Consider the following 13721-nt stretch of genomic DNA (forward strand, 5'->3'; position numbering starts at 1 on the left):
GCTGAAGATTAAAAGCTGACTAAAAAGATGTCACCTAGAAGGTGCCATAAAAAACAAACTGCTTTGAAGCAAGCTTTTAAGCCTACCAAAATTTGTGACTTTAAATACTTTCCTGCCCTCAGCAAGTAATCTAACCTTTTATTAAATTGTTATACAGTGTTAAATTCTATTTTTCTATGTAAGCCTTTCTATATATCTATCATATTATGTCTGCTTCAAATAGGACTTGCTCCTGTTCTTCTTATCTTTTTCAAAAAAAGAAATTCTGCATATAGAGAACTGTTTGTCCTTTCTTCTGCTTTAAGGTGACATACTTCACTGGTCTGGCATTCTTTTAACTATTCAATATTTTCCACAATTCAAAATAAAAATTCCAGTGTTAACTATGTTATGCTACAATGACCAGTTTGATTTCCTTGTCTGTCTTCAGAACATATGAAATATCTCTCACTTTAAAGCTCATTTTTTGCCATTTTTCACTGTGCTATCTCATGTGCTTCAAAATTTAGGATATCCCCTTCAGTTATGGTCTTCACATTGTGTTAAATTAATGCAAAATAAATATATTAAAGGTAATTAGATGCATGTTTTTTTTGGTAGCACTACCTCAGTATCTTAAATTTCTTCACCGTATTGTCAACACAGTTTTAAAGCATGGTCCACTATTAAGCCAAGGTCATTTTCAGAGTCCTGCTGTGATTCTGATCCAATTATTTCATAGTTCTGCTTGTTTTTGAGCTGAATGTGAAGTTTAGTTGTTGTGCTTTGAAACATGAAATTTAATTTGCCACTTGTCGGTTCATTTACAAAGCAGCATTGCAAAACATTTCATATATATATATATATATATATATGGAAATAATATAACATAATAATAATAAAAATAATTTAGCCTGTCTCTTCTACTGTTTGTTTTGTTTAGTTCTTTAACTTGGCTAATATTCTCTATTTCTGAACTGTGGAAGCTCATAAAGGTTGTTGTGAAAACCCAAATTCATACCAGTTGCTTGTCCATCTGGAAGGGAGCAGGTGTTGGCTGCACACATGGGTTATCCATCCACAAAACAGTATGGTTCTTTCAGTCCCCAGTAGCTGTATAATCCTCTACAAAAGAAGCACAGCATATAACAGAACTTGAGTAGCTGTTTGGAGATATCTCTGTAATTCTTTGTTACTTTTACTTGATACTCAAAATAAGATGACAAGCACGGGGAATTTGTGCATCACGTGAATGTTGCTCTCAAAACTGCTCTCAGAACAATCCTGGTACACTGGCAGTGTCACAGTGCTTATTAGAGATATGTGAAGCTTCAGTAGCCGATTCAGTTTGGAGGAGATTTGGCCTGATTTAGTGGCCAAATCTCCAAATCGATTCAGGAGACCTATTAAAAGTTCTGAGTTGAATCAGATGCCTCCAGATCAATTCAGAAAAGATTCAGCACCAATTCAGAGATTTGGCCATAGACTAAACAGGCAGCAGTCCTTGGGGATGCTGGACACAGCTGCCTCCAGCTGGTAAGTCTGTAGTGGTGAGTGAAGGGAGGAGGGAAGGAGCGTGGAGGGGGGCAGCTCAATGCCCCCACAGCGAGGGAGGGATTGGGGCTGGGACAAGCTGCCCAACCAGGGTGGAGGGGCATTGGACTTGGGGAGGAGGGGTCCTGCCACTATGCGTTGCAGTGCGCTGCCGGTCTGGGAGGGCATGGGAGTGGCCACGTGACCCCGGATCTGCACGGGGTGGGCTGGGGCAGGCTACACTGTGGGAGGCTAGCCTCAGCTGCCTGCCTCCAGGCTGCACTCCATGTGGCGGGTGGAGCCAAGGCTGCACCGTGGACAGTTAGTCCCTGCTGCAGCCCATAGCGCAGCCTGCCTAGCAGAGCACAGTGGAGCAGGGCCTACTGGGGGGCTGCAGCCACCCTAAAATTCCCCATAGTCCCTGCCGCTGGCCCTGCTCCAATCCAGGTGCACACACTTGCCCCCATGCCCTGCCACTCCTCACCCAGCCAGGGTGAAATCACGACTTGTCAAGAAGGCGCGGGGTGGCTGGGCAAGCAGTGGGAGGGCATAGCTCCTGCTCCCAGCACCTTCTGCCACCCATCCGGAGCACAGCCCAGCCCAGCCTGTGCAGATCTGGGGGCACACGCTCGCTCTCATGCCCTCCTAGTCCAACAGCACATGGCAACGCACGGTGGCAGATGCTTCCCGCCCCTCTTGGACAGCTTGTCCCAGCCCAAGCCCTCCCTCACTGTGGGGGCATTGATCTTCCCCCCCACGGCCCTTCCCTCCACCCACCGCAACAGACTTAGCAGCTGGAGGCAGCTGTGTCAGCATTCTCAGGAATGCTGCCTGTTTTTAGTCTGTGGCCAAATCTCTGAATCAGTGATGAATCTTCAGATCCGAATTGGCTGAATTGAATTGGGACAGTGATTTGAATCACCGAATTGAATCACTGTCCATCTGAATTGTCTGAATCCGAATCTGAATTGAATACTTGCCACTTTGCACAGGTCTAGTGCTTATGAGCATATTTGTCTGTGATAATAGATCTTTAATCATGATTGTGACAACAGAAAGTTGGGAGAGGGAAGCAGCCTAACCAATTAATACTGGATGTGGAGACACGACATTTACTTTTACTGGAAGTGGAACAGATATTCAATGCATAGCATTGCTACAGTCTTGACTTTTCCAGGCTAATATTCCCTTGAGAAAACTATAATAGCTTTAATTACTACCAGAGTAAGTGCTGTGTATCAACTTCTATTCAATGTCATCTCAGTATACTCCTTTGCTTAATGCATGCTGGATCTCCTACCAGCTAGTGGTAAAGCTCTGTAATGTTGCAGGTATCCAGTTTTAGGGAGAGCTGGTTGTGTTTTCACTTCTTATTATGGAGTGGATTTATTACAAACTAAAACCAGTAACAATGCCATGTGTCTACATCCACAGGCATTCTATAACCAGCATAAAAGTCTTATGGAACTTTTGTGATCTAGTATTCTCATTGGCATACTACAATACTAGTAACACATTAGGAAGGCCTAAAAAGCTTTTTAATGTTTAAGGCACCTTTTTGTATAGAAAATCACTTTAGAGTGCATTATGGAGAAGAGAAATTCTTAAAGTATGTTAAAATACATAGTATTTTTTCAGGTGTCATTTAAACATGTCTGTGTCTATTTCATGTTTCCCTAATGAATATTTTTAAATACAGGCAATGAATTTGGGCATCCAGAATGGTTAGACTTCCCCAGAAAAGGAAATAACGAGAGCTACCATTATGCCAGAAGACAGTTTCAGTTAGCTGATGATCATGTTCTTCGCTATAGATTTCTAAATGCTTTTGACAGAGATATGAATAAATTGGAAGAAAGATTCGGCTGGCTTGCATCTCCCCCGGTAAGCCATATATATTGAACGTTATGTTTTAGTCACCAATAGTGTACATGCTCAGAATTCTAATAATATAAAATCTACATGCAAAAATTTTAAACAGCACTTTATTATGCACTGTGCAGTTCCCTGTTACATATTTCAAGTTGTCAAAACATGTCACTGAAGTCTCTTCTGGAGATAATGAAAATCTGAACAGTGTTCTATTAACTCCATCAGTGTGGTGTTGATTTGATTTGATTTATTTATTTATTTTTGCTTCTTTTCCTTCTTCATTTTGGACCTCACTTTAGATTGGTTAAAAAAAAAAAAAAATCTGCCTCAAATCTACTCCAAGGTTGCTTTGGGAAAGTCTACATTGTTTTGATAATCTGTTTTCTGGTGGAAGCATAATTATTTACATAAAATACTTTTGGTGTACGTACAGAAGTTTAAGGAGTTCAGATCACATTACAAATGACCACCCAATCTAACTTGGTTTGCCCACGTGTAGACCTTACACTTGGATTCCTAGTTAGGTCAATCTACATGTGAACTGTACAGAACTTCCAGGAAAGTTAGATCAGTCCAAAAAATGGCTAACCTGATCTAATTTAACTGTACCTTGGAGGTACACTAATTTAAATCAGGCATGGATAGGTTGCTCTAACTGAACTTCTGTACATTTTAAGAATGCAGCCCCAGGGCTGGGAAAGTCCTATTGTTGGCCCTAAACCGAGGGCTGCACTTTTCCTACCCCTCCCTGGGCACTGGGTGATTTGTAGCCCCCGACCTCTCCCCCCATCCCCAAATGGATATCCTCCCTCCTCCCCCCCTGTGCACCAACCAGTAAGTTGGAGGGGGGGTTGGTTTGTTGGGGGGGCATTATTCATCTGGGGTGAAGGAGGTTTGGGGGGCTAAGTATTAGTCCCTGGTTGGGGAGGGGGAAGGGTTCTCCTGATCCTACCAGAGCTGCCAGCCCCACCTAATTCTGTCACTCCTCCCACCCTGAAAGCCACCAAGCCCTAGATCTGCCTGCCCCTCCCCCAACTCCAACTCCCTTCAGTCAGGCTTCCATGACCAGTGAAGGCCAGTAAAACCAACCCCAGAAGCAGTTTGTGGGATTGGGGTGGGGGGAGAGGTGCTGAAGGAGAGTCCGATGAGGTTTGTCAGATGGGAGATCGTTTCTGATCCATTACCCCCCACTGCCCCCCCTCGACCCCTCTAACCCTGCCCTGATATATCCTCCTATCCCACCCTTCCCACAACTTAGCTTACATTAGACCCCCAGCACCTATCTAATTACTAATTTAGATCATGGGCAGAGGTGGAGGTGCATTTTAACCTGATCCAACCTCCCAAACTTCTAGATGTAATGTCCATATGAAGCCTTGGTGTAGCGTAGCATGTGTCTCCTGATCTTCAAGTAGTCAATTACAAAGTTGCCACTTCACCTGTATATTTTTTTTATTTGTTGTTAAAGTTACTCAGAGGTAGAACTCTTTGGTTTCTTAATGTTAAATAAGTTTTCAATTGCCTAATATTTTTTATATACACGCATTATGCATTATGCAATACTCAATTTGTAATTTAGTCTCTTAAAAATCTGTTAAGTTAGCAATCTGATTAAGTATTTGCTAATGCAGGGAAAATAAAGTGAAGGTAGTATATGTGTGATAATTTGTTGTTGCTAGCAATAAATATTCTCATGTGGGTTATCAAGACTATTTCCAACATTGGTGGCAAACTAATAAATAGTCTTTACCATCAAGCATGTAACAGAGTACCAAAAAGCATTTTCTTTACTCCACACTGGGTGTGCCTATACATTGCCGTGTATGGTGGTTACTGTGCCATGCACGCAGCACAGTTAATTTTGCTGCTACATCAGCGCATGCCCTACAGTGACATAGCTGGCTATTACGTGTAGACCCACGTGATCTCTACATCACCGTAGCACACTGTACAGTGACATAGCACATCACTGCTTTGCTGTAGGGCAACACGTAGACATGCTCAATGTATACTAATTTCTAAACCACCAACAGAAAGAATGCTGATCCAGTCAAGAATGTAAGTGGAAATTGCCTTTAGTATAAGAAATCTATTTGTGGAAAGAAAAGTATGGACATTGATGCATAATTTAATTTCACTTGGAGTTCTTCCTTCAAGTGCTCCCCTTCCTCACCCCCACCAATTGCCAAAATAAAATGTGTAGTTGACTTTTATTTTATTATCTTTTTTCCTTTCACATATTCCTCAGCTGTTTAAAAATTTAAGGCTGTAGTTTTGTGATCTGAAATCTTATATGAAATTACACGCTATGTGACAGAATTTGAGCTTACACTTTAACTCAAATATCAATACCACTTTAATTTTATTTGACAGCATTTTGGTTTCAGCTGAATTCAGGTAAGGCTGCAATGTGTCTGCCTATTTTTGCCACTCTAATTGCAAATAAAGCCTTATTTGTAACAATTGAAATGTACCTATCTCTTTCTTTTTAGGGTTTTGTGAGTGAAAAACATGAGTCTAATAAGGTCATAGCTTTTGAGAGGGCAAATCTCATTTTTATATTCAACTTCCATCCGTCCAAAAGCTATGTGGACTACAGAGTGGGTGTGGAAACTGCAGGAAAATATCCTTTTCTTTTATTACTATACTTCAGTGAAATTTTATCTCTTAATAGACTTGAATACAAATGAAAATTAAAAGGTAAGAAGACATTTTTATTTACGCAAAATAAACTAACTTTCATACAGTATAGTGTGTGTCAGGGAAATACTAAATTTACTGTTAAATGAACCTGGATATCTTTGTTGATGAGTACTTTGAAAAGATGCAGATAGAAACAGGAATTGTAAAAACAGCAAGCATACTGTCATTTTAGCTTCCTTTTTTAAGGAACAGTTACTTGTATCGACATTATGAAAATGTCCAGGTATGTAAACTGAGGCTATGTACAGATAAGATTCTGTTTCTTTTGAGAGAATCACCACTGTCCCAGTAGAAACCAAAAGTGTACAGATACTCCAGCTTTTCTTTCTAAAGCAAAAATGGCTGCTGCAGGGCAAAGTAACCCAACTACAACCAGATAGAAATCTCTCACTGCAGTTTGTCCCCAGAGAATGAATGCCTGTACACTTTCCCGTGGTTTAACTCCTCCTAGGGCAGCAGGAGTGGAGCTGGGAGAAAAGGTTTCAGTGCCTTTTTGAGACCCATGAGCTGAGCCCATGAAGCAGTGTTGCTCTTGCTTCAGATTTCATAACCAGGATCACTCTCATATCGGGAATGTGCAAGAAGCAGAGTTGCAGACTTGAACATCGATACCATTCCCTCTTTCAGAAACCTTGTCCAGCAGTGGAAATGTCCTTCTGTTAGAAATGAACATATGTATGTGGCCTGAGCTGTTAGAGGTGAGGCACTTCCTTAAGTCGCTACTCATGTTCAGCCGTTGCCTTTGAACTTAGGATAGGTTAACTGATTTACCTATGCTTTAATTATCCAACTGCATAAAATAATTCTATTTCTGGATTAACTGTCTTTAAAAAAAAAAAAACACAACACTTGGAGACTTGAAGATGGAAGAGTAGAAAATCTTAATAAGAGTCTTCTGGTCACAGGAAAGCCAAATAGGAGCTTCACTTGACTGGCAAAATTACAGTGCTGTATACCCCAGGACTCCAAGCCAAAAGACTATTCAGTTTGGCTGAGTAATTTTACTTATGGATTATCTGGCACATAACTGTAAATCAAAATTAAATACTAATCAATATTTTGCTTATTCATTCCCTTCTTTTAAACCCTGCTCTTTGTATTCCTGTTTATGTTTCCATTAAAAAAAAAGGTGTTAGACTTCTCTGAATTATCCAGTCACTATTAAGATTCATGTTACTGTCTTTAAGGTAGACCTTAAGTGCTGGAGGCTTCAAATATTAAGGGAAGAGTGGACAACATCCTGGTCATACATAGTTTACTCTCCTTTTTAGAATCTACTCCCTGCCACTGTGACAAAAGATACTGGGCAAGATAGATCTGTGGTGTGACCCAGTAAATAGCAGTTCTTATGTCCAGTTTAAATACCCCCTTTTCTGCATATTCACAAGCTCTGGTTTGATAACTGCTATATTTCAGCCTGTTCCCTTCATTCCTTCCTTTCCATATTTGTGTTCAATGACCAGACACTTTTTATAACTGATACTTAGAAAGGAACTCTGTGCCCATTAATGCCTAATGCCTAACTCCTACCCCTCACTATTGGTTATGAGGTGTTACCAGGTACTTGTGTTACTTTCCTGGATTCCTTTGGCTGAAAACAGCATTTTTGAACATTTAATCTTTCACTGTACTGATACATAATGGAATTAGTTCTGTTTTGTTTTTCACTATTGACAATATCTTTTTTTTACTTAAGACCACAATATTTTTCAAGCATTTTAAAAAGATTTCATGCATACATTTGAAGTATTAGAAGCTTCTTTTTCATTATAAATAAGACATGGGTTTGTACTTATGAAAAGTGGGATATATATGGCCTGATTTCAGGGTGCTGGATAGTGCCAGTTGCAAAGCAAATTCCACAGCTTTCATTCACTGGTTTTAATTTGCAAGTCAAGGTCCAGGTGGGTTTCAATAAATTGGTCCATTGCTAGTTTGCCCTGGGCATCCATGCAGGTTCAGAACTGTATCTTGGCTGAAAAGCTAATTTGCTATTTTTTTTTTATTTTTTTTTTAATGCAAGAAAAATATTCATGGAAAAAATTGTTTGAGTTACTCACCCATTGGTACCTGCTATTTTGTGGGCCTTTTACATGTATTATGACTCAGTTGGAATCATATTAGGATTTATTAAAATAAGCATAGCTCTAGCATGTTTAAAACAAATAATTTGCTACAAAGAATGACAAGAACAGAAATTATTTATTTGCTTTGCAGTTTTCTTTGGTGTGATGTTTATTTTAATGCATATGGCCCCTCCCTAGCTTTGAAATGTGTATAGGGATAGTTCAAGTGTGGGAATAAATAGACCCCAGAGAAAGGCAGGCTGTCATTAAGGTTCTATATTTAAATTTTTTGTACTGTAGCCAAGTACCTAGTGCAGTTTATGAAATGTAAGGCTTTTTTTTTTTTTTTTTTGAAAAAGGAATTCTAATGCATTTGTTTTTTATGAAACATGCTATTTTGTATCTGCTGTTCATGTAAAAAAGTAATTCTTCAGATTCGTTCTCTATTCTGTGTAACGTTTGACTGACCTCCTCTGCAAAGAATTCAGGGAGTTAAGTGCTGTTTGCAGGGGTATTTGTCTACAAAATGCAGTGTGTCCCTTAATTCCCGTGACCAGGAGGTCTGCTTTCATGAGTTTAATTACCAGTAGATCAGGAATTGCCTCTCTCCTACAGTATTGTTTAAGATTTTTGGGACAGTGAGCTTCTGTTATGTCTCTCTGATGCTGCTGCTCTTAATTTCTCAACCCTTCAGTGCACTGCCACCCTTCAAAACTCCCCTTCACCCATCTTCCTTACTCTGCATCTTATGACAGTCTAAGGCCCCTGACACATGTTACACTTAAGATGTGATTAACTGGTTCATCACGTCTTAAGTAGAGAACCTAGTGACACATTCATTCAGTTAATGGTGTGATAAAACTAGGAATAAGTGACAAAGTTATTACACTCCTGTGTGCTCCAGAGGCTGGGAGCACTAGTCAGTTGATCAGGGCTCCTAGCCCAGGGAAGCACAGTGAGCTCTTCTGGCTGTAAGCTCTGATCAGCTGATGGAGCTCCCAGTCATGGGAGTGCAGGTTGTGTCCCCCTCCCCCCCCCCCAATCCAGACAAATATGTGACCTTTTTGGCTGGGAGCCCTTGCAATGATTGGAGCTTGCAGCTGCAGGGGTGCACCATGTGCTCTCATGGCTAGGAGTTCTGTCAGCTGATTGGACCTTTCAGTCACATGAGTGTATGGTGTGCCCCTGCTGCTGGGAGCTCCGATCAACTGATGGAGGTCCCAGCCATGGAAGCAAAGATTGCCATTGCAAGGAGCCTGGGATCCTGGTCAGATCTGATGTTCAATCCCACAATTGCACTTCCTATGTATGTAAAGCATGGCAGGAAGAGCAGTTGTTGGGAGCATGCATCAGATCCCATCTTAACTTCTTTTAAACATTTGTCAGTGGCCTAAGAAATAGAAATGATTCCAGAAAATGTTTCAGCAGATGATGAGCTATAGTCAGCTCAATCTACAGCCGCTTAGCCTTGATTCTATGGGTCTGATGAAAACCAGAGCTTCCAATAGTTATGAAGGGAGGCAAAAGGAGGTTGAGTACTACCTATAGGATACTAGCATATAGTTGGCTCACAAAACAGGCCCAACAGTGCACAGGTTTCAAAAGCCAAAGTGTCTTTCCCAGCCATTTCAAAGGTAGACAAAGCAAAGAGCTTTCTTTCACAAGGGTGTATCTAAAAAAAAAAAAGGTGGTGCAGGTCTTGGAGCCTCATTTGTCACAACCTGCTTCCCAAGGGACGCTGTTCTGGTATAATGTCCTCCTAGCTAATGATCTGAATAACCACTAGTAATTTTTCTTTGAAAAAAAGTGCTGCTGGCTGCAGCCCTATCACAGATGTTATGCGTGTACTACACTATAATAAAACCATTCCAAAACGTCACTAATTGAGAGCTGCTCCACAATTGTCTGAAGTGTGCTGGCTCCAAGACCAGGACATGAGAATGAGAACCTAGTGCAGCATGCCTTGCAGTGGGTGAGTAGGTGGGGAAGTGTGCTTGCACCCATGCTTTTGGAGTACCAGGACATGGTGACCTATGTCTGAGGGCATTTTAACTTTTTTCCTTTCCCTTCTCTCCTAAGCATGAATTCAGTAAACCTCAACAGTCTAAAGTCGAACAGAGTTTGCAGTGTGCTTTTCTGATTTATGCTGGGAGGGAGGAGGTGAGGGGGAGTGCTTGGATCCACCATTTTGATTCCCAGAGGCTGGACTTAGAGCTGAGATCAGGTAGGGTGTGAGGACACAGCTGGTTATTAGAAAGATAGCTTTTATTGAACAAGCAGTGCAAGTAAACTCATTGATTAAAAAGTGCCAACAAAAGGGAAAAAAGGAGCAGTAGAGTTTGGCTACGTACCAGAGGGGCCAGTTGCAGCAGTGTGGTTGAGGAGAATCTCACAGAATGTGAGATTTTTCCAGTTGTGCTTTTGAACCATTCCACACACAACTTTAAACCAGTTTAAAAGGCCTGTGGGTGAACCAAAGAGCTCCATGCATGTTTCACCACACTGTAATTTAGAGGACTTTTTATAGCACTCTTAAACATGGCAGTAGTGCAGTGTTTGGAGGGCAAGGGGACCTCTCAGACGCCCTGCACTTTCCAGGTTAGGAGACAGGGTGTGCTTCATAGCCACCTGGGGCTTCTCCACTGTTTAAAAATTTGACCAGTGTATAGAAGTTATTTAAAGCACTGTAGGTTGCTAAAGTGCTGTAAAATACACCTCTTCACATTTTAATAACTCATTTAACAAGGGTTAATTAAATGCACGTTACCCATTTTAAAAGTATTGTAAAACCGTGCATTTCTGTTAAGTCATGGCAATAAAGTGTTTTAAATAGTGAAAGAAGTAACTTACGTACACACCCTGTATGTCTGTTTTCTTCAGGTTTAAACAGCATGTAGATCATGCTGTTTGTTGTGTGTGTCTATGCCCACAGTGGTTCCTCTGTATTGCACTGTGTTATTCTGTGGTTTCTTATGTAGTTGCTATCTCTAGCTTCCTGAAGAGAAGAGAGAGAGATGATGTAGGTCTTGTGCACATCTAAACAGTGTGTTGCATTCTTTCCGGGAAAAGGCTGAGTGAAATGACATAAGAGAACTCGGGCAGATTGAGCGTGCATTCAGAAAAAGCAACAGAAAGAAAAAGGTGCTGCTTTCTCCCCTTCTCAGATCAAAGGTTACAGACACTCAGTTTCTACCAAGAGAGTTGCTTTTCTTCTGATAGAAGGCAAAAGTGTACAAAAATGGCCACTCAGGGAGGGAAAATAACCTGGAACAACCAGGGTTAAGTAGCTCTTGGGAGAGTTTTTTTTCTTGGGAAACTAAATGTCTGCACTTTCTCCAGGCTTCATGCCCCCTGGGGAGTAGTGTGAGAAGCTTTGCCATGTGGTTCCCTCTGCTTGGCTGCCAGGCACCAGGAGCCAATCATCAGGGAGCAGTGCATCCTGCTGCCTGCTTCTTATGCCAGAGTTCTCAGTGTGAAAAGCAGGCTGGGGCTTTGCCCCACTGTTTCCTCTGCTCAGCTCCCAGACACCAGAAGTTGAGTGCAGGGAGTAGCACTGTCCCCTGCCAGCTTCCCCTTGCCTCTGCTCAGCTGAGCAATAGGGCTGTGCGAAGCTTTGGGTGCTGATTTGATTCAGAAGAGATTCAAAGCTCTCCAAATCTTCAGAAAAGATTCGAAGAGCTTTGATGATTTGGACAGTCCCCAGTGGCTGCAGCAGGGAACTGGAGCTGGGCTCAGAGCTGGTAAGTAGGGGACAGGGGAGGGGGAGGGGACCATGGGGGGACCCATGCCAGCCCCCAGCCCCTGCCTGCTCCCCCAATCCCCCCCCCCCCAGCTGCACCTCCTGCCCCAGCTCCCGGTGCTTTAAAAAAAAGCCCCAACTCACTGGGTGCTGCTGAGTGAGGGGTGATCCCTGCTGCCCCCTACTGCCAAATGCTGCATGGGGGGCTCTTCCACGAGCCCCCCAAAGCTCCCCCAGCCCCCCCCCACAGCTGCCCTGCTTGCCCCAGCTCCAGCCCTTTAAGGGGGGGGGAACAAGAAAAGCTTCTGCAGTGGCCTTGGGGCTTTGGGGGGCTCATGGGAGAGCCCCCCCATGTGGTGAGGGGCAGTGGAGATCCCCCGCTGCCAGGCAGGAATCGTGAGTATGGGGGGTTTGGGGTTTTTTTTTTCTTAAAGGGACAGAGCCATAGCAGGTGGTGTAGCCATGGGGGGGGACTGGAACAGCAGGAGGGTTGGAGGGCTCGTGCAGAGCACCCCACACAGTGAGGGGCAGTGGGGATTGCTCTTTTGCCTGGCAGCACGCAATGAGTCCGGGGGGGGGGGCAGGGTTCAAAGTGCTGGAGCTGGGGTGGGCTGGGCAGCCATTGCCAGGGCTGGGAGAGCAGGCAAGGGATGGGCCTGGGTGATTCGGAGATTTGGCTGAATCTATTCAGGACAGTGATTCAAATCACCGAATCAAATAACTGTCCCCCGAATTGGCCGAATCCGAAGCGAATGCTAGCCGCTTCGCACAGGCCTACTGAGCACTTGGAGTGATGGGAAGCCAGCTAGTGGGGACCTGGGCTCAGGGAGGCTTTCTGTGGCAGCGTGGGATGTGCTCCTGGGATGGGGGGGGTGAGGGGGAGTTGCCCCTCAACTCCTGGCACTGACAAGTCCCCTGCCTGCTTCTCACACCAGGGAAAGCTGATCTCCCATTATATATATTTATACCTTATCATTTGCAAGAGAGAAACAACAGTGGGTATATTAACCCCTTAAAATGCCAGTTGGAACCACCAATGGTGATAAAAATGAGCTAGTGTTAGCAAAGGAAGAAAAGTTTTCCAAAATTTCCTCAATATAGAGAAGGCTGTGAAAGCTGGTTGGGCATTTGAACTGAAGAGTTAAGATTTTTTTTTTTTTCTCCCAGTTGTCAGATGCAGATATGAAGTACTCTACCAGGCCAAGTCAGTCAGTGGGAATCCCTTACTTCATATAGCCAGAAATGTATTATTTACATGCTTTGATTCCTTTTAGGTGCATTAAAAAGCATTGTTCATTGAGATTTTTAAACCAGTAATCAGCAAGAATAGCTGTCTTGGACAGTACTTCAGATCAGTTTATAGGCAAAAAAAAAAAAAAAAAAAAAAAAAAAAACCGCACACAAAAATGAGCTTATTTTCTCCTTTTTCTGTTTCAACTGAATCGTGTATGCTAGCATTTATACCACAGATATTATGCAAGAACATCCTAATACCAATTTAAATGGAAAGTTTTGCATGTTAACAGCTTATATACTATAACCCTCTTATCCTAACCTACTTTTTTCCCCGCTCCATCATTACCCAGAATGCTGATTTTTAGGTTTCTTTTCTCATAATCTCTTGGTAATATTGAATATCTTTCTGTGTAATTTTTTTCTCTGCAATTAGAGACATTCTGCATTCAGTTCTGTTGAAAAGCATCCTACCTGTGGCAGTATAAGAAAATATAGCTGGTTTCTATAACCCAGATATGCTTGGTTTTTATCTAACAATGTTATGGCTTCATTAAAAAATTCTTAAGTTACATTAAAAGTTCTACTTGCCACTC

At 42.3% G+C, this 13721-nt stretch overlaps 1 protein-coding gene across 3 annotated transcripts in view; it reads left to right on the forward strand.

Moving 5' to 3' along the window:
- GBE1 (1,4-alpha-glucan branching enzyme 1) overlaps positions 1–13721 on the forward strand; it is a 341386-nt gene that overhangs the window by 292198 nt on the left and 35467 nt on the right. For all 3 annotated transcript variants that reach the window (XM_059720624.1, XM_059720625.1, XM_059720626.1), the window contains 2 exons: positions 3212–3396; positions 5877–6005. In XM_059720624.1, the coding sequence (XP_059576607.1) occupies positions 3212–3396; positions 5877–6005 (314 nt within the window). The remainder of the gene's footprint in view (positions 1–3211; positions 3397–5876; positions 6006–13721) is intronic.

Source organism: Alligator mississippiensis, chromosome 1 (assembly GCF_030867095.1).
Source record: "Alligator mississippiensis isolate rAllMis1 chromosome 1, rAllMis1, whole genome shotgun sequence".
Classification (NCBI taxonomy): Eukaryota; Metazoa; Chordata; order Crocodylia; family Alligatoridae; genus Alligator; species Alligator mississippiensis.